Source organism: Labrus mixtus, chromosome 20 (assembly GCF_963584025.1).
Source record: "Labrus mixtus chromosome 20, fLabMix1.1, whole genome shotgun sequence".
In the NCBI taxonomy this organism is placed as follows: Eukaryota; Metazoa; Chordata; class Actinopteri; order Labriformes; family Labridae; genus Labrus; species Labrus mixtus.
Window position 1 is genome coordinate 8533007 of NC_083631.1, and position 25681 is coordinate 8558687.

The following is a 25681-nucleotide window of genomic DNA, read 5'->3' on the forward strand; positions in this document are numbered from 1 at the left end:
GTGTTCAAGTGCTCATTTTTCTGTGAAGTTTGTTTTAAATAAGTTATTTGAGGTTGAAAAACGGGATTTTACGTCATATTTGACGATGATTGACAGCCACCGATCTTGCGTAGCTCTCTTTGTGAATAGCAAAAGTTACGTAGTGAAGGAAAGCCGAGACGCCATTGAATTTTTCCGTTCAGTTTTTTCGTCTTTTTTGAGCTGGCAAAATGAGTTGTTCTGCAGTAAACTGTTCCAACCGACCTGTGGGAGCTAAGGGATCTTTGCAGTTTTTTCGGTAAGTAAAAAAGTGTGATTTATGTGTCATTGGTTGGTTAAAGTCGTTATCTAGCTAGCTAACACATAAGCAGTCTAAGGTTAGCTGAAATGTTGTAAAGCTAGGTTACTTATCCGGCATGATTTATCTTTTTATTTTATTTTTTAAAATGAGCAAACCTAATAACTGACATGCTATGTTTCTTGATATTGTTATATCATTATTGTGATTTAAATTGTATTTAAAACCAAGAATCGTAATATAAAATCCGCTCATAGATGCGGTTCATTGACTGTACAGTTATTTTACAGCAAAAATAAATAGTCTGGTAAAGTCTCAAAAAAGTATCTAGGGCAAAAACAAAGCCAAATAATTGTAATCTGGCCTGCATCATTACTAATGTGTACATGTTTACAGTCTGAGTGATAAGTGGGCTATACAGAGAGTAACAGGTTTTACTTTCATCCGCTCACCGTGCAGGCTGAAATTCATAGTACTATATACGAGGGTAGAATATTTCTCTATGTATCCAGATAAAACTAAAGGTAAGCTCTGATTTAATATAATTGTTACTGATTTAAGAGACTAACTGAAACGTGAACACAAACATCAACAACCTGCGGTGGTGTAATGTAATATTAACGGAGCATCATGCTGCTTAAACTGATAAATATTCTGCATTGTCTTCCACACACTACCAATTCAACAAACACAAGTTGATCACATTGTAAATTTAATGACGCTCATTGAGAATTTGTACTAAAAATTGACAAAACCTGACAAAAATTGCAGTGACTGTGTCTGTGTCTGTGTTTAACACCTTTGAAAGGAAGGTGTTAATGCAGGAGATCAGTGTTACACACAACATGCTGCTGTTATTGAAGTTAGGAGGAGACATAGGTACAATAAAAGAAGACATAAAGATCGCGTTTTTCCCCACACATGTTAATATGTTTTAAATGTCATGCATTTATTTTTGATTTCGCTTCAATAATCGTTAACAAAGAGAAACACCATGATTAAACTACAGGCTATTGTTGCCTTTTTATAGCCAAAGAAAACTGAACATCCACGGCCTCTGCATTCAAAAGAATTTCAACATTGACATTTATGTCTTCCTATTTCCCTCTTTTCACCAACATTATATTTTAAACAGGGATTTCCTTTTTCTCAGGCTGCGCGTCTCTCCCCCAGCTCGCCCCCTCCGGTGCGCTCCTCTCCGTAATGCGCTCGTCTCCTCCCTCTAAAGCCCGCTGCTGCTACTCTGTAGGACGCTTGGATTGGGGGACCTCACCAATAAAATACTATTTTATATTTTATAAGCAGTTTGCCACCACACTGCACTTTTACTCTCCAAAGGCATATGAGTATGTGCGTGACAACTTTAATACAGCTTTACCACACAGTCACACCATCCGCACAGCTGATCCAGGATTTACTGTAGCATCTTTTACAGCACTAAAAGGTCATGTACAGTCAAACAGAGAGAAGGGAAAAGAAACAATCTGTGCTCTCAAATAACAAAGCAGTCTCAAATCTTTTTGAGGAATTACAGCTAAAAAATGTTTTACTTTGCATACAGTACATCCTCTGATAAATAAAGTGAAGTACTTTGATTGCATTTCTGTGGTGTTCCTGTAGGTGACCATGAAGCAGCCAGACTGAAGCAGCAGGTTGTGAAGGTGGACGCCATCATCTTGTCTTTGCAGCGCTGATTCTGAAGAGAACGCCTTCATATAGGACTCAAAGGTAAAATTATCTCTCATATGATTGGACTGTGTTATTGTAACCGCTATCAGCATCAAAGTAATTTTAGTAACAATTTATAATCCTTCTTAAAATGTAAGGAAGACTAGCAGAAGATTTTAACAGCCTCTGTGGTTCTGCAAGAAGTCTAGTTCATGTTTAAATTGTTCTTCTTTCTGTCTTCAAGGAAATCAATGCTCAAAGGAAACAGCAGTCCAGACTCTGATTCCAGCTCCGGTGAGGTTCTGCACACAAATCTGATTATATGAGAATATTTAACATTAGTTTAATTTATCAGGCTGGCCCATGTGATGACAGTTTAAAATAATCTTCAATAGAAAGTGGCAGGAACACTTTTGTCTTAAAACATAAATTCATAAAGCTGATCATATTATTGGATTCATCCTGTCTTATTATATACATTTTTTTCCTCTAAAATAGTTACCCTGTCTTTAAAGCAAACTTTAGAAGCTGAAGTTTAGCAGAACCTGAGGACAGATCTGATTTCAGGTCTGAGGCATAAACATCACAGTAAAATCCATTATACTTTACATTTAACTCCATGATTGTTTTTCTTTATTACAGAAGATGCCCTCAGATTCAGATCCATCAGCAACACCTGACAACATGGAGGACTCGTCCCCTGAGCGTTTCCTGTCCTCTCTCGATGGAGTTTTTCTCTTCAGTTATTAACTCTTGAAAACAGCAGCACAAAATGCCAGACTGTTTGACAAGTCTGTGATTGAATAAATGGAAATGGAATCTCATGCGTATCTTGCTATGCTTATTGGCTTTAAATGTTTAATATTAAATAAGTTTTAAGGCCATTTATCTCAGTCGAGCCCAGCTGTGACAAGCTGAGCTCGTCTGGTAGCTTTGTTGTTGTCTTAGCTGCTGTTGTTGGTCAAGAAGAAATTAATGTCAGTTCAAGGCCTTTTAAATGTGAGCTATAAACTTAACTGCTAAATTATTTTACTATGACCAACACTTTGTAGTGCTCCAGTTAATCAGAGACAGTCAATTCAGATTTAAAAAAAGTTTATTTAAACATTTTATGAAAAAAAAAACTTCAATAAACAACTCCTGGCTTCATTAACCATGTGGAAAATAAGTAAGGGAGACCAACAGGTTGAACTGCTGGGACATAGGAGAAAGTATAAAAAATAATTGAACAAAGAAATCCAAACAAAAATCAAATAAAGTAAAGAGATCCTGGATGATTGTTTGACTGTTAAAATATGATGGAAAAGCAAATCCAACACAACCCTCCAGCATTTGGCCTTTCAAACACAGGGCAACATCATGGAAAGAAAAATAGCAGCATTGAATATTGACCAGGATCTCTGTGTTTTCTCTGAGGATGACTATGGTAGCCTTCTCACTGTTCACTGTCACAAAGCTCCAGACTCTGTCCACCTTCTTCAGTTGTGCAGATGTCGATCAGCTCCTCTGGGTGATGGCAGAGAGGACTCTTCATCTGGGAGAGCTGCTGGTGTAAGGTCATTTCTACCACAGTGGATGAGCAGGGCGTCTGACACAGGTGAAAGAAGGAGGAGGTTCCTTCAAACTATGTGACCCCAGCCTGTCCACTGTAACAGGTGTGCAGACAAAGGTTGAAATTAGTCATTTCTAGGTTCTGTTGATTGTAAAATGGAAAAGAAAACATCACCTTTCTATTTAACATTTAGCTGGTGTATGTCTCAGTGTGATTTTAATTTTAGAAGACTGTATTGTTAACAATAGCTTGTTTTTACAATCCTTCAACTTCAAAACAATCACAGGATATAAACTTTTAACAGATGATTTTAACTTACACTTCACCTCTGTGGAAGATGTCAGACCAGCTGCTTTTATCTCTTCTTTGCCTAAATGAAGACACGGAAACAATTGATTTACTGTTCAGTTAAATATATTAGAAAAGCAGACATGAATCACATTGCAGACTATCAGTTTCTAACAAAATACAACATATTTTACCACCTGTAGCCTACGGTCTGTGATGCTAACCTAGCTTAAATATAGAACGATTTCGTTAAAAACAGGACCCAGCAGCCCACGTATTTACAATAATGATCAAAATAGCGGGATTTTTTAAAACACAGTGTGTTTAAATATTAGACTTTGAATACGGTGGTTTGTTGTACTTACACATTTCTTCATAAGACTCGTAGACCGGCGGAGCGCTTTCGGCGTAGCTGGGCTGCTTAAGTCATCAGGGCAGTACGCTAAATGGGCGGGGCGTCTTACCAGGGCTCCTGCCCCCGGACCCTACTGCGCAGACTCTGGCTCCAAATATTGTCAAAATCGCAAGATGGAAGCGCCCCTAAGCGGCATATTTTGGCTTCAAGAACGTTGAGTGGGAACAGCTACAGTGCGCGCCCACTGGTTGTATGTCGTCCACACATCACCACACGAGGTCAGTGTTGGCATGAGCGCGTGTGTATGCCTGGATGTGTGTGCATATTAAGATTAAGAATCTGAGAGTGTTTATGAGAATAGTCATGTTTAATCGTGTCAGTGAGCACATTTTTTTTTTTTGGTAGGAAGAAATTGTTCAACAGAAGAATGAGAAATTAAAGAAAGAAATATGAAGTAAAGTGATAGACAGGATATTTGTGTTTGTATTTTCAGAACTGTTGATCATTTTATTTTATTGTACTTACTTGTTTCATATTTGCCTGTGAAAATAAATGTTAAAAGAAAGCACCATTGTGAGATCATTTTGAAAAAGATAAAGTAAATCATTCTGCATGACGCTGACAGAGGAAGCATCGTGTCTTGAGTCAATTTATTAATTTTACCCTTTTTCAGGGCACAACAATAACAGTATCAGTGCTGGAAAATATGAATGTTCCCTGTGATGGTGGTAAATAGAGGAAGTAGTTTTTGTACGACTCTCCTACTCTTGTCTCTCACTGTGTGTCTCTGGCACAGTAATACACTGCAGTGTCTGCAGTCTGCAGACTGTTCATCTGAAGATAGAGTTTACTGCTGGAGTCATCTCTGGAGATGGTGAATCTGCCCTGGACTGACGAGGAGTAATAGATAGGAGAACTAGAAGTGCTTATGTAAGCAATCCACTCCAGTCCTTTTCCAGGAGCCTGTCTGACCCAGCTCATACGGTAGCTGCTGAATGTGAATCCAGAGGCTGAACAGGTCAGTCTGTGGGATTCTCCAGGCCTTTTAACCACTGGTTCAGATTGTGTCAGAGTCTGACCATCAACACCTGAAGAGACAGAAAAGAAAACCATCAGATGTGACACTTTCAGAACACTTTTTAGAGTAAAGATGATGATGATCATCACCTGCCCAGCAGACAGTAAAAAGCAGCAGTCCTGTCCTATAGTCCATCATGTTCAACTGTGTGTCCACTGTTCTCTGTCGTCCTCTCTGCTCTCACATAAGTAGAGGAGGAACACATCAGAGATTTACATTGACTCCTCCTCAGAGAGAAATAACATTTGACTTCTGTCTTGGATACTTTAACTTGAAAGGTCATCAGTTGTATCATGCCAGTAGAGTGAAAGCAGAGATTAACTTGATAATAGGAAATGTTTTTTTTTTTTTTTTTTTTTATATATGTAATCAATGATGCAGGAGTCGGAACATCTGACAAATATATTTGATTCGAGTCATTGAGATTTGACATTTTCTAAATCTGGGTACACCATGAATACCTGTTGTGTTTTATTAAAAGTCACACAGATGAACTCTGTTACATTGGATCAAACAAAAGCTGCAGTGAAACTTAAACATTTGTCATTCTCTCTGCAGTCTGTTTCCCAAAGGTGTAAGACAATGAGGTTGACCTGTCCTCTCATGAATGATCTTTTCATCTCATACTACCAAAAGGATGAAGAATATTTTTTTGCATCAGTTCCTTATTTTATTGCCATGTACACTTTATCTATAGACTGTTTGTGTCACTGAACTTCTGATATGATCATTATTGGTGTGAGGGCTCCTCCTCTGGTGGCTTCATGTTACTGGTGTTCAGGCTCTGAGGGGTTTTTGTTCAGCTCTACTGATGGGTTGTGTCACTGTGGGTCTCTGGCACAGTAATACACTGCAGTGTCTGCAGGCTGCATATTCAGTCCGTTTAGAGTCACTGTGTTGCTGGAAGAGTCAAAGTTGATACTGAACTGGTTCTTCAGTGAATCTTTGGTATATGTGCTATATCCCACACGACCTACTATAATCCACTCCAGTCCTTTCCCTGCAGGCTGTCTGATCCAGGCTGTGTAGTAGCTGCCAACAGAATAAGAGACCTGACAGGTGATGGTCAGACTCTGACCTGGCTGCACAGTCACAGAGGCTGGCTGTGTCAACTGTTCACACTTCACACCTGTGGAGGAAAACATGTTGAATATTGAATCAGTATGTTTAGAGTCATTGTGCTGTGATCATACTGTCAGTGCGTCTGCCTCAGTGAGACTCACAGGATCCAGCAGCCAGCAGCAGCAGCAGAGCTACAGGCAACATGGTTGGTGTTGAACCTGACATGATGGAGCTTCTCTTCTTCTCTGACTCACAGCCTGATGATGAATCTTTATATCAGACTGTGAGGAAGTTCAATTTGCATAGAGACAGACTTGGCTCGACTCCTAGCAAGCAAATGTATTTCTCATCATCTCTTCATATTCTATTTATGGGATGGAAGGGTGATTTTTTTGATTGTCTAAAGTATTTTGTCTGGTTCTGGGACAGTTAGTGCTGACCTTTTATGGTTTTGTTGACCTTTTAGATAATAGATGTATCTGTTTATTTATTCTTATTTGACACAGGTGTGATTTTTATTAATATCTACCAATCATGATTTGATCGTTTCACCAATAGACAAATTTAACATGTTTACCTGTTGTCATGGTGATGTTAATCTGTGTTTAAATAACTTAGCCAAATAAAAGGGTATAACAATGAGATAGGCAGTGTTGTTGTCGAATCACCAAATCTGGAGTATGAGTCGAAGAAACAGAGTCACGTCAGAGTCATGACCCCGTTAACTGAGTTACTTTTCTGGATGAATCCTTGATAGATGTCTGCACAATTTGTGTTTCATTTTTCTTCATCCTTACAGAGACAATATTCACATGCAGGTGAACACTCGTGCCAGCACATGCTTGAAAGTGAATACATTTTAGAACCAAAAAAATCAAAAGTCTTTTTCAATCAATAAATATGAGACATTTTCTCAAATTCCAAGTCTGAATGCAGTCAATGCTGAAGTCAGGTTTGAATCACCAGTGCTTGTTTTCAAGTCGAGTCACAGTCCAGGACGTGATACTGAAACACTGGAGATTGGATTTTTTGAGACATTTTGATAAATCTTTTTTTCAATGTATTTAATGTCACAAAGTAGTTTTACTGTCAGCTAAATTCTGACGAGAGAGAAACACAACTTTAGACATCACCAGCTTCAATGAAGTGACAGCCTGCAGGTCACAAAGCTTTTTATTATTGTCTCTATGATTTAAAACCAACAGTTAGGATGAACCCACCGAATCAACTGCTGCTGAATGTTTCCTTCTTGTGATTGAGCTTTAAGAGACTTTGTCACAATGCTCTGCCATTATACGTTTGATCTTTTATCGCCCTCTGTTGGCCTTTGTAAAAATGCATTTCGTCAGGTTTTATTTTTCTTCTGGCCTCTTTTATCAGTGGGTAAATCTCACACAGTAATACACAGCAGTCTATTTGTTCTTTTGGTTGCATCACTGCTTAAAGCCCCAACATGATCTTTTCTGCAGGTCGTCTAAACATGCTCATTCTGCAGCAGAGTTACTCTGACCCACCCCTCCCTATACGTATAACACTCTCTGTGAGTGATGCCTCTTCATTTATGGTGTGCTTTGGGTTTGCATAAGTGTTTTTTTCTTTTTTACCAGGCTGGTGTCTATGGTAATTATTACTAGGATGAAATCATTGTTGTGTAAACATGGCCTATTATCACTATTTTGTTTTAAGTGTGTGCGTAGAAAATGAAAATCCTCGGAGCGTTGATATTTCAAACGTCTCTTGAATACATAATTTTAATAGGTGTTAAAATCTCCCTTTTTATCAATCAAGGAGAAACAGACACATTCCCTTAGTTAAAAGTTACAAGGACCAGCTGCTTCAAACAAGCAGATTCACGTTTATAGTCAGATCCACTAAATATTTGATGTTATCACACTACTTGAATAAAATGTGGAAGAATACCAGAGATGCACAAGAAGTGAAACTTTATTTTTTTCACATCAAACTGAAGCTTATTCTATAAATAAAAAAGACAGAGAGAGTACTGTTTGACACGTTAAGTTTTTGTACAGCGTTACTTCCTCCTGTGTCACTGTGGGTCTCTGGCACAATAATAAACAGCAGAATCTTCAGTCTTCAGACTGTTCATCTGCAGATACACCTGCTGTCTGCTGTTGTCTCTGGAGATGGTGAACCGGCCTGTAACTGACTGAGAGTAGCTTTTTCTGTCATTATCATTCTCAACCCAGGCGATCCACTCCAGTCCTTTTCCAGGAGCCTGTCTGACCCAGCTCATATGGTAGTCGCTGAATGTGAATCCAGAGGCTGAACAGGTCAGTCTGTGGGATTCTCCAGGCCTTTTAACCACTGGTTCAGATTGTGTCAGAGTCTGACCATCAACACCTGAAGAGACAGAAAAGAAAACCATCAGATGTGACACTTTCAGAACACTTTTTAGAGTTAAGATGAGTGATGATCATCACCTGCCCAGCAGACAGTAAAAAGCAGCAGTCCTGTCCTATAGTCCATCATGTTCAACTGTGTGTCCACTGTTCTCTGTCGTCCTCTCTGCTCTCACATAAGTAGAGGAGGAACACATCAGAGATTTGCATTGACTCCTCCTCAGAGAGAAATAACATTTGACTTCTGTCTTGGATACTTTAAGTTGAAAGGTCATCAGTTGTATCATGCCAGTAGAGTGAAAGCAGAGATTAACTTGATAATAGGAAAAGTTTGTTATTATTTTGTATAGGTGTACAATGATGCAGGAGTCGGAACAGCTGCCAAATATATGTGATTTAAGTCATTGAGATTTGCTCGTATCCAGGAAGAATCCTAATCAGATGCCAAAACCATCTCATTTGACTCCCTTCGATGCAGAGGAGTAGCGGCTCTACACCAAACTCCAATGTCTGAGCTCCTCACCCTATCTCTAAGGCTGAGCCCAGCCGCCCCCCGGAGGAAACTCAGTACAATTGTATTATCGTAGTATAATTGTATCTCAAAGTAAACTTTGTTATTTTGCTTTGACTTTTACATCTCTACATGTGTATTTTTCTCTCCTCATTATTTAACTGGTGTTTTAATCCTTACTGGTCTCAGGGCTCCTCCTCTGGTCACTTCATGATTTTATTTCAGACTTTATCGGGTTTGTAATTACGTCATGTAAGAAAATATTCTTGTCATGTTTTGACAGTTTAGGTTTCTGTACTGCGTTGCTTCCTCTTGTGTCACTGTGGCTCTCGAGCACAGTAATAAACAGCAGAATCTTCCATCGTCAGACTGTTCATCTGCAGAAACACCTGCTGTCTGCTGTTGTCTCTGGAGATGGTGAACCGACCTTTGACTGAATTAGAGTAGTAGATGTAACCGCTGCCACTACTTATATAAGCAATCCACTCCAGTCCTTTTCCAGCAACCTGTCTGATCCAAGCGTTATGAGGATGACTAGAAAACCCTGAATATGTGCAGGTCAGTCTGTGGGATTCTCCGGGCCTTTTAACCACAGCGTCAGACTCAGTCAGTGTTTGACCCTCAGTACCTGCAGACATATAAACAGCTCGTTAGATACTGTAATGCACCAACAAGTTTGTCTGAAGAAATAGTCACCGTTCTTACCTGTCCAGTTTAGTGACAGGATGAGAAAAAGAACCAAACACTCAGGTTCTGTCATTGTGAAAGCTTTCGTCTTTGTCCAGTCTACAGAGTGTGTTTGTGCTTCACTCTGCAACACTTATGTAGTGATGGAAGACATCAGAGATTTGCATTGACTCCTCCTACTCAGAGAGAAGGTCACTAAATGTTCTATGATATAATATGATTTATTCACACAAAAATAATGATGTATGCAAACCTAAAGTCATTGGTCCCTTTGTTTTGCATACCTTTAGATGGATTCAAAACATTTCTTTCTTGGGAATGTCTCATACTACCAAAATGATTATGAATCTTTTTTTGCATCAGTTCCTAATTTTATTGCCATGTACACTTTATCTATAGACTATTTGTGTCATTGAACTTTTAATATGATCATTGTTGGTGTGAGGGCTCCTCCTCTGGTGGCTTCATGTTACTGGTGTTCAGGCTCTGAGGGGTTTTTGTTCAGCTCTACTGATGGGTTGTGTCACTGTGGGTCTTTGGCACAGTAATACACTGCAGTGTCTTCAGTCTTCAGACTGTTCATCTGCAGATACAGCTGCTGTCTGCTGTTGTCTCTGGAGATGGTGAACCGGCTTTTGAATGAATTAGAGTAGTAGATGCTACCACCACCACTACTAATTTCAGCAATCCACTCCAGTCCTTTTCCAGGAGCCTGTCTGACCCAAGCCATATAGTAGCTGCTGAATGTGAATCCAGAGGCTGAACAGGTCAGTCTGTGGGATTCTCCAGGCCTTTTAACCACTGCTTCAGATTCTGTCAGAGTCTGACCATCAACACCTGAAGAGACAGAAAAGAAAACCATCAGATGTGACACTTTCAGAACACTTTTTAGAGTAAAGATGAGTGATGATCATCACCTGCCCAGCAGACAGTAAAAAGCAGCAGTCCTGTCCTATAGTCCATCATGTTCAACTGTGTGTCCACTGTTCTCTGTCGTCCTCTCTGCTCTCACATAAGTAGAGGAGGAACACATCAGAGATTTGCATTGACTCCTCCTCACAGATAGAAGTAAATCATTAGTGTCCATTCAAGATGGCAAACTTTGGGGTTTTTATATTTCCATTTGGACAGCTTTCCTTTCAGCAATAACACAAAGCAAATTAAAAACACACAGCTCCTTTATCCAACATGTTGGGAACATAACATCTGTGCCCGCGTGTACTAAGAACTCACGTCTATCAGGAAGTTGATCCCCATGATGTTCTTCAGATTATATCTTTCACCAAGCTTTTCTAAAAGTGTTTCTCTACATTACTGAGTCGCTTATTGAAACCAGAATTTATGAAAGTTTGAATTACAAAAATCGGATATAGGACATTAAAGTCTTCTGGTTCAGTTATGAGTTGTATTGTTTAAAAATCAGAAGAGTAATTCCATGATACTCATTGGTGGTCTGAGGGCTCCTCCTCTGGTTGTATGTGCCCACTGCGAGATAAACTGTGTGTCTACATCAGTGATTCTTTGTTGTAGTCATTGTTTAAGGACTTGTTTCCAACATGTTTAGTTTCTCATGTTGAGATGTCAGCATTATCTTCACATTATTCTTGGTGCATCTTCTCTGTTCTGCTGCAAATCCAGAAACAGAACCACAGAGTTATTGCTTCTGGAGATAAACATCTTTTAGGGTTAATCCAATAAACTGCACATGTATTGTTTGAGTTAAAAGTATTTTATTCTCGATCAAAACATTTGTATGTATTTAAACATTTGCTACATCAATTAGAATCAGAAATACTCTATTAATCCCTGGGGAGGTATTTTGACATTACAGTTAGTCTTATACACAATATAGCAGTAGCAAAAATTGTAATTATATAGCAGCCATGGGTTTGAATCCAACCTTTGCCCTTTGCTGCATGTCATCCCCCACTCTCTCAACCCAATGCATTTTAAGAGAAACAGAATAACCAGTCAGTCACATGAGATCATGTAATGTTTATCTCAATCATTATGGTAAACAAGTGATACCAGAGTTCAGGTTTGAAGGGATTATTGTAAAAAGGGGAACTTGTTTTTATATGACTCTCCTGTTATTGTCTCTCACTGTGGGTCTTCTCACACAGTAATACACAGCAGTGTCTTCAGGCTGCATATTCTGCCCTGTTAGAGTCACTGTTCTAGCAGACGTGTCTCTGCTGTAGCTGAACTTGTTCTTCAGAGCATTATTTTGGTAAAAGTCTCCACCACCCCACTGATGAGAGATCCAGTCCATCGGTTTCCCTTCACGCTGTCTGATCCAACCTGTTGCATAGCTGTCATCAGTCAGAGAGTAACCAGAGACCTGACAGGTGAGGGTCAGAGACTGTCCAGGCTGCACAACCATTGAGCCTGGTGTGATGAGATCAATACAGTGCACACCTGTGGAAACACAAATCATCATTATCTCCATCACTCATCTGATTATTCTCTGTGTCTGATGTGATCATTAGTTATAAAGCTTCCTACTTGATCCAGCGACCAGCAGTAGAATCAGAGCTACAGAGAACATTTCTTCACTTGAAGTGATCTGATGGAGCTTCTGATCTTCTCTGACTCAGAGCCTGATGTTGAGTCTTTATATCAGACTGTGAGGAAGTTCACTTTGCATATAAGGACACAGGGAGGCTATGAAAGAAGGTTCACCTATGTAGTGCTCAGGAAGTGAACTGACACCTCTCGAGCTACCAGACCAATTTCGGACATGACCTTAACCTGTGACCCTCAGAATCCCAGCCCCCACAATCTAAGCTACTGCCGCCCCCCCACCCCCCCTTACTTTATTACTTTAATTGATCAAATTATGTAATTTGTGTTTGAGATCCCAGAAATGTATTATAAATAAACTTTGTTATATTTCTTTCACTTCTACTTCAAGCAATATAACTATATGAATCTATAAATGAGTCTTTTTTACTCTTCAACAGTGAACTGGTGTTATGATCATTATTGGTGTGAGGGCTCCTCCTCTGGTAGCTTCATGTTACTGGTGTTCAGGCTCTGAGGGGTTTTTGTTCAGCTCTACTGATTGGTTGTGTCACTGTGGCTCTCTGGCACAGTAATACACTGCAGTGTCTGCAGGCTGCATATTCAGTCTGTTTAGAGTCGCTGTGTTGCTGGAAGAGTCTAAGTCGATACTGAACTGGTTCTTCAGTGAATCTTTGTAGTATCTGGAGGATCCAACTCCGCTACCGATCCACTCCAGTCCTTTCCCTGCAGGCTGTCTGATCCAGGCTGTGTAGTAGCTGCTAACAGAATAAGAGACCTGGCAGGTGATGGTCAGACTCTGACCTGGCTGCACAGTCACAGAGGCTGGCTGTGTCAACTGTTCACACTTCACACCTGTTAAAAAGAGAACATGTTTAGTAAGAAATGATCAAGTTAAACTGCAGAAGAAGAACTGTTGACTTTGACAGATGCAGACAGACTCACATCCAGCTGCCAGCAGCAGCAGCAGAGCTACAGAAAACATGGTTGATGTTGAAAGTGACGTGCTGTGAACTCCACTGACGGCCTGATGGGAAGTTTTTATAGCTGAGTAACAAGGAAGCTCACTGAGTTTGCATACAATCAAACATATGAAGCATCAATGATGGTCTGACTGGAGCCAATAGAAGAGTCTGTTCACTGTTTTTATATCTGCAGAGTGACTCTGAAACTTTCGTCCGTCATTATTTCTTTCAGATCAGATTTGATTTTCTGCGTTTTTTTCACATCCATCCCTGTGTGTGTGTGTGTGTGTGTGTGTGTGTGTGTGTGTGTGTGTGTGTGTGTGTGTGTGTCTGTGTGTGTGTGTGTGTGTGTGTGTGTGTGTGTGTGTGTGTGTGTGTGTGTGTGTCTGAAGTATCCTTTATTCAAACATGCTGTCAGCCGATGCTCAGGAATAATTTCGTCTGTGGTTCCAGTAAACTGAAATACACCTGTAAGCTAACTGGATAATTCTGCAGCTTCTTTATCAAAATTTGTGATATTCTGTTGGTCCAACCATTTTGTTTTCTTTTGTTTTGTGTTCACTTCCTGTTTTATCTTGTTATCTGCTGCTTGTGAATAATATGTAGCCCATCTTCCTGTAATTGTTTGGTTTCCCTCCTTTTGTCCCAGCACACCTGTGTCTCACCTACAATAAGTCTGCCCTGTATATTCACCCCTGTGTTTCTACCAGCCCTCTGACAGATTGTCATCGTCTCCTGAGTGTGTTCATGCTTTCCAGCTTTATTTTCCCTGTTTGCTTTTCCCGGTTTTGAACTTTGTTTGGATTTTGATTTTCCCCTCTCTGACTGCCTCTCTGTGTTTGACCTACAAACATTTGAGTAGAGAACTTTTTCTTACTATCAGTTTTTTGTGTCCTGGACTTTCCTCTGCATCTGAGTGTGGTTATGAATTGTTTAACAAAATGTCCATTATCATGAACTCACAGACAACTTGGAGCAGAACTTGTCAAAGTTAGAAATGATTTGACACCCTGCGACCAATCACAGTCCAGTAATACCTCCGTACCATATAGGACTCTGATAATGAGTCAATCACGTTTTGATTTTTGTATTTCTGACACATATTCACAATCAGTTTTTATAATGTGATGTTGAGACAGCTGAATGTTCCCAGTGACGGTTGTAAACAGAGGAAGTAGTTTTTGTACGACTCTCCTGTTATTGTCTTTCACTGTGGGACTCTAGCACAGTAATACACTGCAGTGTCTGCAGGCTGCATATTCAGTCCGTTCAGAGTCGCTGTGTTTCTGGAGGAGTCTAAGTCGATACTGAACTGGTTCTTCAGTGAATCTTTGTAGTAAGCGGCTCCAGTGTATCTCATTCCAATCCACTCCAGTCCTTTCCCTGCAGGCTGTCTGATCCAGGCTGTGTAGTAGCTGCCAACAGAATAAGAGACCTGACAGGTGATGGTCAGACTCTGACCTGGCTGCACAGTCACAGAGGCTGGCTGTGTCAACTGTTCACACTTCACACCTGTTAAAAAGAGAACATGTTTAGTAAGAAATGATCAAGTTAAACTGCAGAAGAAGAACTGTTGACTTTGACAGATGCAGACAGACTCACATCCAGCTGCCAGCAGCAGCAGCAGAGCTACAGAAAACATGGTTGATGTTGAAAGTGACGTGCTGTGAACTCCACTGACGGCCTGATGGGAAGTTTTTATAGCTGAGTAACAAGGAAGCTCACTGAGTTTGCATACAATCAAACATATGAAGCATCAATGATGGTCTGACTGGAGCCAATAGAAGAGTCTGTTCACTGTTTTTATATCTGCAGAGTGACTCTGAAACTTTCGTCCGTCATTATTTCTTTCAGATCAGATTTGATTTTCTGCGTTTTTTTCACATCCATCCCTGTGTGTGTGTGTGTGTGTGTGTGTGTGTGTGTGTGTGTGTGTGTGTGTGTGTGTCTGTGTGTGTGTGTGTGTGTGTGTGTGTGTGTGTGTGTGTGTGTGTGTGTGTGTGTGTGTCTGAAGTATCCTTTATTCAAACATGCTGTCAGCCGATGCTCAGGAATAATTGCGTCTGTGGTTCCAGTAAACTGAAATACACCTGTAAGCTAACTGGATAATTCTGCAGCTTCTTTATCAAAATTTGTGATATTCTGTTGGTCCAACCATTTTGTTTTCTTTTGTTTTGTGTTCACTTCCTGTTTTATCTTGTTATCTGCTGCTTGTGAATAATATGTAGCCCATCTTCCTGTAATTGTTTGGTTTCCCTCCTTTTGTCCCAGCACACCTGTGTCTCACCTACAATAAGTCTGCCCTGTATATTCACCCCTGTGTTTCTACCAGCCCTCTGACAGATTGTCATCGTCTCCTGAGTGTGTTCATGCTTTCCAGCTTTATTTTCCCTGTTTGCTTTTCCCGGTTTTGAACTTTGTTTGGATTTTGATTTTCCCCTCTCTGACTGCCTCTCTGTGTTTGACCTACAAACATTTGAGTAGAGAACTTTTTCTTACTATCAGTTTTTTGTGTCCTGGACTTTCCTCTGCATCTGAGTGTGTTTATGAATTGTTTAACAAAATGTCCATTATCATGAACTCACAGACAACTTGGAGCAGAACTTGTCAAAGTTAGAAATGATTTGACACCCTGCGGCCAATCACAGTCCAGTAATACCCCCGGACCATATAGGACTCTAATATTGAGTCAATCACATTTTGATTTTTGTATTTCTGACACATATTTACAATCAGTTTTTATAATGTGATGTTGAGACAGCTGAATGTTCCCAGTGACGGTTGTAAACAGAGGAAGTCATTTTTGTATGACTCTCCTGTTATTGTCTTTCACTGTGGGACTCTAGCACAGTAATACACAGCAGTGTCTTCAGGCTGCAGACTCTGTCCTGTTAGAGTCACTGTTCTAGCAGACGTGTCTCTGCTGTAGCTGAACTTGTTCTTCAGAGCATTATTTTGGTAAAGGCTCCCAGAGCTTCCTCCCCACTGATGAGAAATCCAGTCCATCGGTTTCCCTTCACGCTGTCTGATTCAACCTGTTGCATAGCTGCTATCAGTCAGAGAGTAACCAGAGACCTGACAGGTGAGGGTCAGAGTCTGTCCAGGCTGCACAACCATTGAGCCTGGTGTGATGAGATCAATACAGTGCACACCTGTGGAAACACAAATCATCATTATCTCCATCATCCATTTGATTATGAGTTCTTTCTAAACAGTTGAAAATATCCTTACATGATCCAACGCTCAGCAGCAGAATCAGAGCTGCAGAGAACATGACTGATGATGGAGCTGAACTGATGTGAGAACTTGATGCATTAACACACCCAGTGGACTTTCTTATATGGCAACAAGAGGAGGCTAATTTACATACACAGGATGGTAAATCAGTCGACTACATTCATTCAAATAATTCAAAATCCTGGTAAAATTGAGTATTACTCTTAAACTCTCAATTAATCAGAGATAGGGATTGAAACAATATTTAAGTGACACATTTATTAGAAGATCTAATGAAGCCTGAAGACTGTTTCTCTCTCTCTCTTTACTGTTACAGTCAAATGAAGTTGAAATCATTTGTTGTGTGAGAGCTCCTCCTCTGGTGGCTTTAAGGAACAAGTGTTCACAAGGGGAGAAACTGTGTTTTTCATTAATGACACTTGGTGCACAGAAACAGCAAAGCTTGATGGATAATATTAACCACATGTCAGAAGTCTTTCATGGTAAGATTTCAACACATGCACATCAAATAGTTCACTACAGAATGATTACTTCTAGGATGTATCATAGAGATGCTGTAGATTTAACTGCTGCTCTATATATTTTATATTAATTAGTTCTTGTCTACATTCACAATTTGAATGTGTCTTCCATGTCACTGAAGTAAGAGGGGGCTAAAACTTAAACTTCCATTTATTGAGAAACTGTGTTTTAAAAAAAACAATTGAAGTTGATGACTTGATAAGTATTTGTTCAACACTCAGAATTTTCGTAGTTGATTGTGAATCACATGAAATATTGTGATGGTGGTAAAAAGAGGAAGTAGTTTTTGTTCAGCTCTACTGATGGGTTGTGTCACTGTGTCTCTCTGGCACAGTAATACACTGCAGTGTCTTCAGGCTGCATATTCAGTCCGTTCAGAGTCACTATTTTTCTGGAAGAGTCTAAGTCGATACTGAACTGGTTCTTCAGTGAATCTTTGTAGTAAGTGCTTCCAGTGGATCTCATTCCGATCCACTCCAGTCCTTTCCCTGCAGGCTGTCTGATCCAGGCTGTCCAGTAGCCGCTAACAGAATAAGAGACCTGACAGGTGATGGTCAGACTCTGACCTGGCTGCACAGTCACAGAGGCTGGCTGTGTCAACTGTTCACACTTCACACCTGTTAAAAAGAGAACATGTTTAGTAAGAAATGATCAAGTTAAACTGCAGAAGAAGAACTGTTGACTTTGACAGATGCAGACAGACTCACATCCAGCTGCCAGCAGCAGCAGCAGAGCTACAGAAAACATGGTTGATGTTGAAAGTGACGTGCTGTGAACTCCACTGACGGCCTGATGGGAAGTTTTTATAGCTGAGTAACAAGGAAGCTCACTGAGTTTGCATACAATCAAACATATGAAGCATCAATGATGGTCTGACTGGAGCCAATAGAAGAGTCTGTTCACTGTTTTTATATCTGCAGAGTGAAAAGATGACTGGAAATCATCTCTTTCTTTACATATGATAACAGATATAATATATGTGATCATACTGTAGGATCAGATTGGTTGAAAGTGTTTACTAATAACTGGTTTCATTCATTTTAGGATTAATCTTATCAAAGAGAGCAGCAACAATCAATAAATAGGTGACAAGGAAATGCTATTAGAAAGAGCTTTTCTACTCTTCTTATGTTAATTCATATTGTGTGGATGTGATTATATATAATTACTCATCAATATTGTTGGTGTACTATCTTCATATCATGTGGAATATTTTAGATCTTTACATGTTTCGACCACGTGTTGATCTCTACTGTATGCTTGGAGTTCAAAACAAATGTAGACACAGTTTCTCCAAACAGATACAAAGAATTTAATCAGCTGCATTGAATAAAAACAGAAGTAGTGTTTTGCAAAGTCTGCAAACATTACTACCAAGGAAAAAAGTTTTAATTATGTAGGTTGAAACTGAATTTTCATCTCTTCCAGTAGATAACAGTATCAGTGCTGATAAATATGAATGTTCCCCGTGATGGTGGAAAATAGACGAAGTAGTTTTTGTACGACTCTCCTGCTCTTGTCTCTCACTGTGTGTCTCTGGCACAGTAATACACTGCAGTGTCTGCAGTCTGCAGACTGTTCATCTGAAGATAGAGTTTACTGCTGGAGTCATCTCTGGAGATGGTGAATCTGCCCCGGACTGATGAGGAGTAATAGATAGGAGAACTAGATGTGCCTATATAAGCAATCCACTCCAGTCCTTTTCCAGGAGCCTGTCTGACCCAAGCCATATAGTAGCTGCTGAATGTGAATCCAGAGGCTGAACAGGACAGTCTGTGGGATTATCCAGGCCTTTTAACCACTGCTTCAGATTCTGTCAGAGTCTGACCATCAACACCTGAAGAGACAGAAAAGAAAACCATCAGATGTGACACTTTCAGAACACTTTTTAAAGTAAAGATGAGTGATGATCATCACCTGCCCAGCAGACAGTAAAAAGCAGCAGTCCTGTCCTATAGTCCATCATGTTCAACTGTGTGTCCACTGTTCTCTGTCGTCCTCTCTGCTCTCACATAAGTAGAGGACGAACACATCAGAGATTTGCATTGACTCCTCCTCAGATAGATAAGAAAGTCATTTCATTTGGATATCACTTCTTTACTTTTGGACTTAAATTCTAAACACAAGTGTCCTTTCAAGTTGTTAATCTACCAAGGAAAAAAGTTTTAATTATGTAGGTGGAAACTGAATTTTCATCTCTTCCAGTAGATAATGTGATAGGTGTAATTTATTTGAAATAACTGATAAGTTATAAATAACTTCATGGAGAAATAAATATGATGTTAGTGACATAAAACAGTGAATTCTTGTAAAAAATGTCATAAAACAATTGTAGAAGTTCATTTAAGGTTAATAATTTGTAAAAGATATCAGTGTTAAAACAGATTCAGTCTGAAGGATTTAAAACACTTTAAAAATGAGTTTTTTGTTAAAAACCTTTGAAACAAACAGATATGCCAAGATTTATGAATCTGTCATTTACCTGTAATGTCTATCAAGAGATAATGCATGTGATTGATTAGTTATGCCTGCCGAGGCCGGAAGGGGGAGCTCTCAGCCGCGATGCCTCATTCTGCATGACGCTGACAGAGGAAGCGTCGTGTCTTGAGTCCATTTATTCATTTTTACCCTTTTTCAGGTAAAAAAGATAATATATATCTGTGTTATCTACAAAGTATGTTTCTAGAGATGTTTTCGTGTTTATTGTTTATTGTAGGAACTTACAGAAAGACTGATGTTTAAAACGTTGTATTTACATTTTATGAAAGTTCAGTGAGACACTAAGCTAGGTTAGCTCCGTGTTGTATGCATAGACTGTAAAAATAATGGACGGGACAAGGTCCCCGGTCTAGTGAAGCTTTTATTTTTAGAGCTCCCCCTGCTGACTTGCTGCAGTATAGGTCATAAACCCCGCCTCCTCAATGATAACAGACGGGATGTGGGTCAAACTGTAAAGCTAAAATACTCACACATAAGTCACATAATTTTTTTCCAAACCTAAACTCTGCTGTGATCATTAGTTATTATCACCCTACATTGTGTTCAAGTGCTCATTTTTCTGTGAAGTTTGTTTTAAATAAGTTATTTGAGGTTGAAAAACGGGATTTTACGTCATATTTGACGATGATTGACAGCCGCCGATCTTGCGTAGCTCTCTTTGTGAATAGCAAAAGTTACGTAGTGAAGGAAAGCCGAGACGCCATTGAATTTTTCCGTTCAGTTTTTTCGTCTTTTTTGAGCTGGCAAAATGAGTTGTTCTGCAGTAAACTGTTCTAACCGACCTGTGGGAGCTAAGGGATCTTTGCAGTTTTTTCGGTAAGTAAAAAAGTGTGATTTATGTGTCATTGGTTGGTTAAAGTCGTTATCTAGCTAGCTAACACATAAGCAGTCTAAGGTTAGCTGAAATGTTGTAAAGCTAGGTTACTTATCCGGCATGATTTATCTTTTTATTTTATTTTTTAAAATGAGCAAACCTAATAACTGACATGCTATGTTTCTTGATATTGTTATATCATTATTGTGATTTAAATTGTATTTAAAACCAGGAATCGTAATATAAAATCCGCTCATAGATGCGGTTCATTGACTGTACAGTTATTTTACAGCAAAAATAAATAGTCTGGTAAAGGCTCAAAAAAGTATCTAGGGCAAAAACAAAGCCAAATAATTGTAATCTGGCCTGCATCATTACTAATGTGTACATGTTTACAGTCTGAGTGATAAGTGGGCTATACCGAGAGTAACAGGTTTTACTTTCATCCGCTCACCGTGCAGACTGAAATTCATAGTACTATATACGAGGGTAGAATATTTCTCTATGTATCCAGATAAAACTAAAGGTAAGCTCTGATTTAATATAACTGTTACTGATTTAAGAGACTAACTGAAACGTGAACACAAACATCAACAACCTGCGGTGGTGTAATGTAATATTAACGGAGCATCATGCTGCTTAAACTGATAAATATTCTGCATTGTCTTCCACACACTACCAATTCAACAGTCACAAGTTGATCATATTGTAAATTTAATGACGCTCATTGAGAATTTGTACTAAAAATTGACAAAACCTGACAAAAATTGCAGTGACTGTGTCTGTGTCTGTGTTTAACACCTTTGAAAGGAAGGTGTTAATGCAGGAGATCAGTGTTACACACAACAGACTGCTGTTATTGAAGTTAGGAGGAGACATAGGTACAATAAAAGAAGACATAAAGATCGCGTTTTTCCCCACACATGTTAATATGTTTTAAATGTCATGCATTTATTTTTGATTTCGCTTCAATAATCGTTAACAAAGAGAAACACCATGATTAAACTACAGGCTATTGTTGCCTTTTTATAGCCAAAGAAAACTGAACATCCACGGCCTCTGCATTCAAAAGAATTTCAACATTGACATTTATGTCTTCCTATTTCCCTCTTTTCACCAACATTATATTTTAAACAGGGATTTCCTTTTTCTCAGGCTGTCGTGTCTCTCCCCCAGCTCGCCCCCTCCGGTGCGCTCCTCTCCGTAATGCGCTCGTCTCCTCCCTCTAAAGCCCGCTGCTGCTACTCTGTAGGACGCTTGGATTGGGGGACCTCACCAATAAAATACTATTTTATATTTTATAAGCAGTTTGCCACCACACTGCACTTTTACTCTCCAAAGGCATATGAGTATGTGCGTGACAACTTTAATACAGCTTTACCACACAGTCACACCATCCGCACAGCTGATCCAGGATTTACTGTAGCATCTTTTACAGCACTAAAAGGTCATGTACAGTCAAACAGAGAGAAGGGAAAAGAAACAATCTGTGCTCTCAAATAACAAAGCAGTCTCAAATCTTTTTGAGGAATCACAGTTAAAAAAAATTCTACTTTGCATACAGTACATCCTCTGATAAATAAAGTGAAGTACTTTGATTGCATTTCTGTAGTGTTCCTGTAGGTGACCATGAAGCAGCCAGACTGAAGCAGCAGGTTGTGAAGGTGGACGCCATCATCTTGTCTTTGCAGTGCTGATTCTGAAGAGAACACCTTCATATAGGACTCAAAGGTAAAATTATCTCTCATATGATTGGACTGTGTTATTGTAACCGCTATCAGCATCAAAGTAATTTTAGTAACAATTTATAATCCTTCTTAAAATGTAAGGAAGACTAGCAGAAGATTTTAACAGCCTCTGTGATTCTGCAAGAAGTCTAGTTCATGTTTAAATTGTTCTTCTTTCTGTCTTCAAGGAAATCAATGCTCAAAGGAAACAGCAGTCCAGACTCTGATTCCAGCTCCGGTGAGGTTCTGCACACAAATCTGATTATATGAGAATATTTAACATTAGTTTAATTTATCAGGCTGGCCCATGTGATGACAGTTTAAAATAATCTTCAATAGAAAGTGGCAGGAACACTTTTGTCTTAAAACATAAATTCATAAAGCTGATCATATTAATGGATTCATCCTGTCTTATTATATACATTTCTTTCCTCTAAAATAGTTACCCTGTCTTTAAAGCAAACTTTAGAAGCTGAAGTTTAGCAGAACCTGAGGACAGATCTGATTTCAGGTCTGAGGCATAAACATCACAGTAAAATCCATTATACTTTACATTTAACTCCATGATTGTTTTTCTTTACTACAGAAGATGCCCTCAGATTCAGATCCATCAGCAACACCTGACAACATGGAGGACTCGTCCCCTGAACGTTTCCTGTCCTCTCTCGATGGAGTTTTTCTCTTCAGTCATTAACTCTTGAAAACAGCAGCACAAAATGCCAGACTGTTTGACAAGTCTGTGATTGAATAAATGGAAATGGAATCTCATGCGTATCTTGCTATGCTTATTGGCTTTAAATGTTTAATATTAAATAAGTTTGAAGGCCATTTATCTCAGTCGAGCCCAGCTGTGACAAGCTGAGCTCGTCTGGTAGCTTTGTTGTTGTCTTAGCTGTTGTTGGTCAAGAAGAAATTAATGTCAGTTCAAGGCCTTTTAAATGTGAGCTATAAACTTAACTGCTAAATTATTTTACTATGACCAACACTTTGTAGTGCTCCAGTTAATCAGAGACAGTCAATTCAGATTTAAAAAAAGTTTATTTAAACATTTTATGAAAAAAAAAACTTCAATAAACAACCCCTGGCTTCATTAACCATGTGGAAAATAAGTAAGGGAGACCAACAGGTTGAACTGCTGGGACATAGGAGAAAGTATAAAAAATAATTGAACAAAGAAATCCAAACAAAAATCAAATAAAGTAAAGAGATCCTGGATGATTGTTTGACTGTTAAAATATGATGGAAAAGCAAATCCAACACAACCCTCCAGCATTTGGCCTTTCAAACACAGGGCAACATCATGGAAAGAAAAATAGCAGCATTGAATATTGACCAGGATCTCTGTGTTTTCTCTGAGGATGACTATGGTAGCCTTCTCACTGTTCACTGTCACAAAGCTCCAGACTCTGTCCACCTTCTTCAGTTGTGCAGATGTCGATCAGCTCCTCTGGGTGATGGCAGAGAGGACTCTTCATCTGGGAGAGCTGCTGGTGTAAGGTCATTTCTACCACAGTGGATGAGCAGGGCGTCTGACACAGGTGAAAGAAGGAGGAGGTTCCTTCAAACTATGTGACCCCAGCCTGACCACTGTAACAGGTGTGCAGACAAAGGTTGAAATTAGTCATTTTTAGTTTCTGTTGATTTTAAAATGGAAAAGAAAACATCACCTTTCTATTTAACATTTAGCTGGTGTATGACTCAGTGTGATTTTAATTTTAGAAGACTGTATTGTTAACAATAGCTTGTTTTTACAATCCTCTTATGAAACTTCAAAACAATCACAGGATATAAACTTTTAACAGATGATTTTAACTTACACTTCACCTCTGTGGAAGATGTCAGACCAGCTGCTTTTATCTCTTCTTTGCCTAAATGAAGACACGGAAACAATTGATTTACTGTTCAGTTAAATATATTAGAAAAGCAGACATGAATCACATTGCAGACTATCAGTTTCTAACAAAATACAACATATTTTACCACCTGTAACCTACGGTCTGTGGTGCTAACCTAGCTTGAATATAGAATGATTTCGTTAAAAACAGAGGACCCAGCAGCCCACGTATTTACAATAATGATCAAAATAGCGGGATTTTTTAAAACACAGTGTGTTTAAATATTAGACTTTGAATACGGTGGTTTGTTGTACTTACACATTTCTTCATAAGACTCGTAGACCGGCGGAGCGCTTTCGGCGTAGCTGGGCTGCGTAAGTCATCAGGGCAGTACGCTAAATGGGCGGGGCGTCTTACCAGGGCTCCTGCCCCCGGACCCTACTGCGCAGACTCTGGCTCCACATGACGTCAAAATTGCAAGATGGAAGCGCCCCTAAGCGGCATATTTTGGCTTCAAGAACGTTGAGTGGGAACAGCTACAGTGCGCGCCCACTGGTTGTATGTCGTCCACACGGCATGAGCACGTGTGTATGTCTGGATGTGTGTGCATATTAAGATTAAGAATCTGAGAGTGTTTATGAGAATAGTCATGTTTAATCGTGTCAGTGAGCACATATATATTTCTTTGTTAGGAAGAAATTGTTCAACAGAAGAATGAGAAATTAAAGAAAGAAATATGAAGTAAAGTGATAGACAGGATATTTTTGTTTGTATTTTCAGAACTGTTGATCATTTTATTTTATTGTACTTACCTGTTATGTTTCATATTTGCCTGTGAAAATAAATGTTAAAAGAAAGCACCATTGTGACTATGTGGATCATTTTGAAAAAGATAAAGTAAATCATTCTGCATGACGCTGACAGAGGAAGCATCGTGTCTTGAGTCAATTTATTAATTTTACCCTTTTTCAGGGCACAACAATAACAGTATCAGTGCTGGAAAATATGAATGTTCCCTGTGATGGTGGTAAATAGAGGAAGTAGTTTTTGTACGACTCTCCTGCTCTTGTCTCTCACTGTGTGTCTCTGGCACAGTAATACACTGCAGTGTCTGCAGTCTGCAGACTGTTCATCTGAAGATAGAGTTTACTGCTGGAGTCATCTCTGGAGATGGTGAATCTGCCCCGGACTGACGAGGAGTAATAGATATGAGAACTGGATGTGCTTATGAAAGCAATCCACTCCAGTCCTTTTCCAGGAGCCTGTCTGACCCAGCTCATACGGTAGCTGCTGAATGTGAATCCAGAGGCTGAACAGGTCAGTCTGTGGGATTCTCCAGGCCTTTTAACCACTGGTTCAGATTCTGTCAGAGTCTGACCATCAACACCTGAAGAGACAGAAAAGAAAACCATCAGATGTGACACTTTCAGAACACTTTTTAGAGTAAAGATGAGTGATGATCATCACCTGCCCAGCAGACAGTAAAAAGCAGCAGTCCTGTCCTATAGTCCATCATGTTCAACTGTGTGTCCACTGTTCTCTGTCGTCCTCTGTGCTCTCACATAAGTAGAGGAGGAACACATCAGAGATTTACATTGACTCCTCCTCAGATAGAGAAGAAAGTCATTTCATTTGGATATCACTTCTTTACTTTTGGAATTAAATTCTAAACACAAGTGTCCTTTCAAGTTGTTAATCTTTAGTTTATTTTTTTCGGTATC

At 39.4% G+C, this 25681-nt stretch overlaps 3 long non-coding RNA genes and 5 gene segments (V, D, J or C); 3 read left to right on the forward strand and 5 right to left on the reverse strand.

Moving 5' to 3' along the window:
* Positions 1 to 1038: 1038 nt before the first annotated feature.
* On the forward strand, positions 1039 to 2769 carry LOC132995336 (uncharacterized). The gene is made up of 3 exons (XR_009677012.1): positions 1039 to 2005; positions 2190 to 2239; positions 2588 to 2769. It is a non-coding gene; the product is annotated as an uncharacterized LOC132995336 (long non-coding RNA).
* Positions 2770 to 4393: 1624 nt separating this feature from the next.
* LOC132995333 (uncharacterized) lies at positions 4394 to 24829 on the forward strand. The gene is made up of 2 exons (XR_009677008.1): positions 4394 to 4487; positions 24593 to 24829. It is a non-coding gene; the product is annotated as an uncharacterized LOC132995333 (long non-coding RNA).
* Positions 5982 to 6540, reverse strand: LOC132995297 (Ig heavy chain V region 5A-like). The segment is given in 2 exon segments: positions 5982 to 6347; positions 6442 to 6540. Coding segments are annotated over 2 exon segments (372 nt in total).
* LOC132995303 (Ig heavy chain V region 6.96-like) lies at positions 8222 to 9956 on the reverse strand. The segment is given in 3 exon segments: positions 8222 to 8437; positions 9579 to 9779; positions 9857 to 9956. Coding segments are annotated over 3 exon segments (366 nt in total).
* Positions 12896 to 13492, reverse strand: LOC132995319 (immunoglobulin heavy variable 3-23-like). The segment is given in 2 exon segments: positions 12896 to 13216; positions 13307 to 13492. Coding segments are annotated over 2 exon segments (345 nt in total).
* Positions 14519 to 15110, reverse strand: LOC132995314 (Ig heavy chain V region 5A-like). The segment is given in 2 exon segments: positions 14519 to 14838; positions 14929 to 15110. Coding segments are annotated over 2 exon segments (345 nt in total).
* On the reverse strand, positions 17218 to 17973 carry LOC132995313 (Ig heavy chain V region XIG14-like). The segment is given in 2 exon segments: positions 17218 to 17702; positions 17793 to 17973. Coding segments are annotated over 2 exon segments (345 nt in total).
* LOC132995335 (uncharacterized) lies at positions 20849 to 22894 on the forward strand. Of its 2 annotated transcripts, XR_009677011.1 has the most exons (4): positions 20849 to 20924; positions 22022 to 22129; positions 22314 to 22363; positions 22712 to 22894. It is a non-coding gene; the product is annotated as an uncharacterized LOC132995335 (long non-coding RNA). The 2 variants fall into 2 exon arrangements; XR_009677010.1 differs by lacking the exon at positions 20849 to 20924 and having other exon boundaries at positions 21961 to 22129.
* Positions 24830 to 25681: the final 852 nt, after the last annotated feature.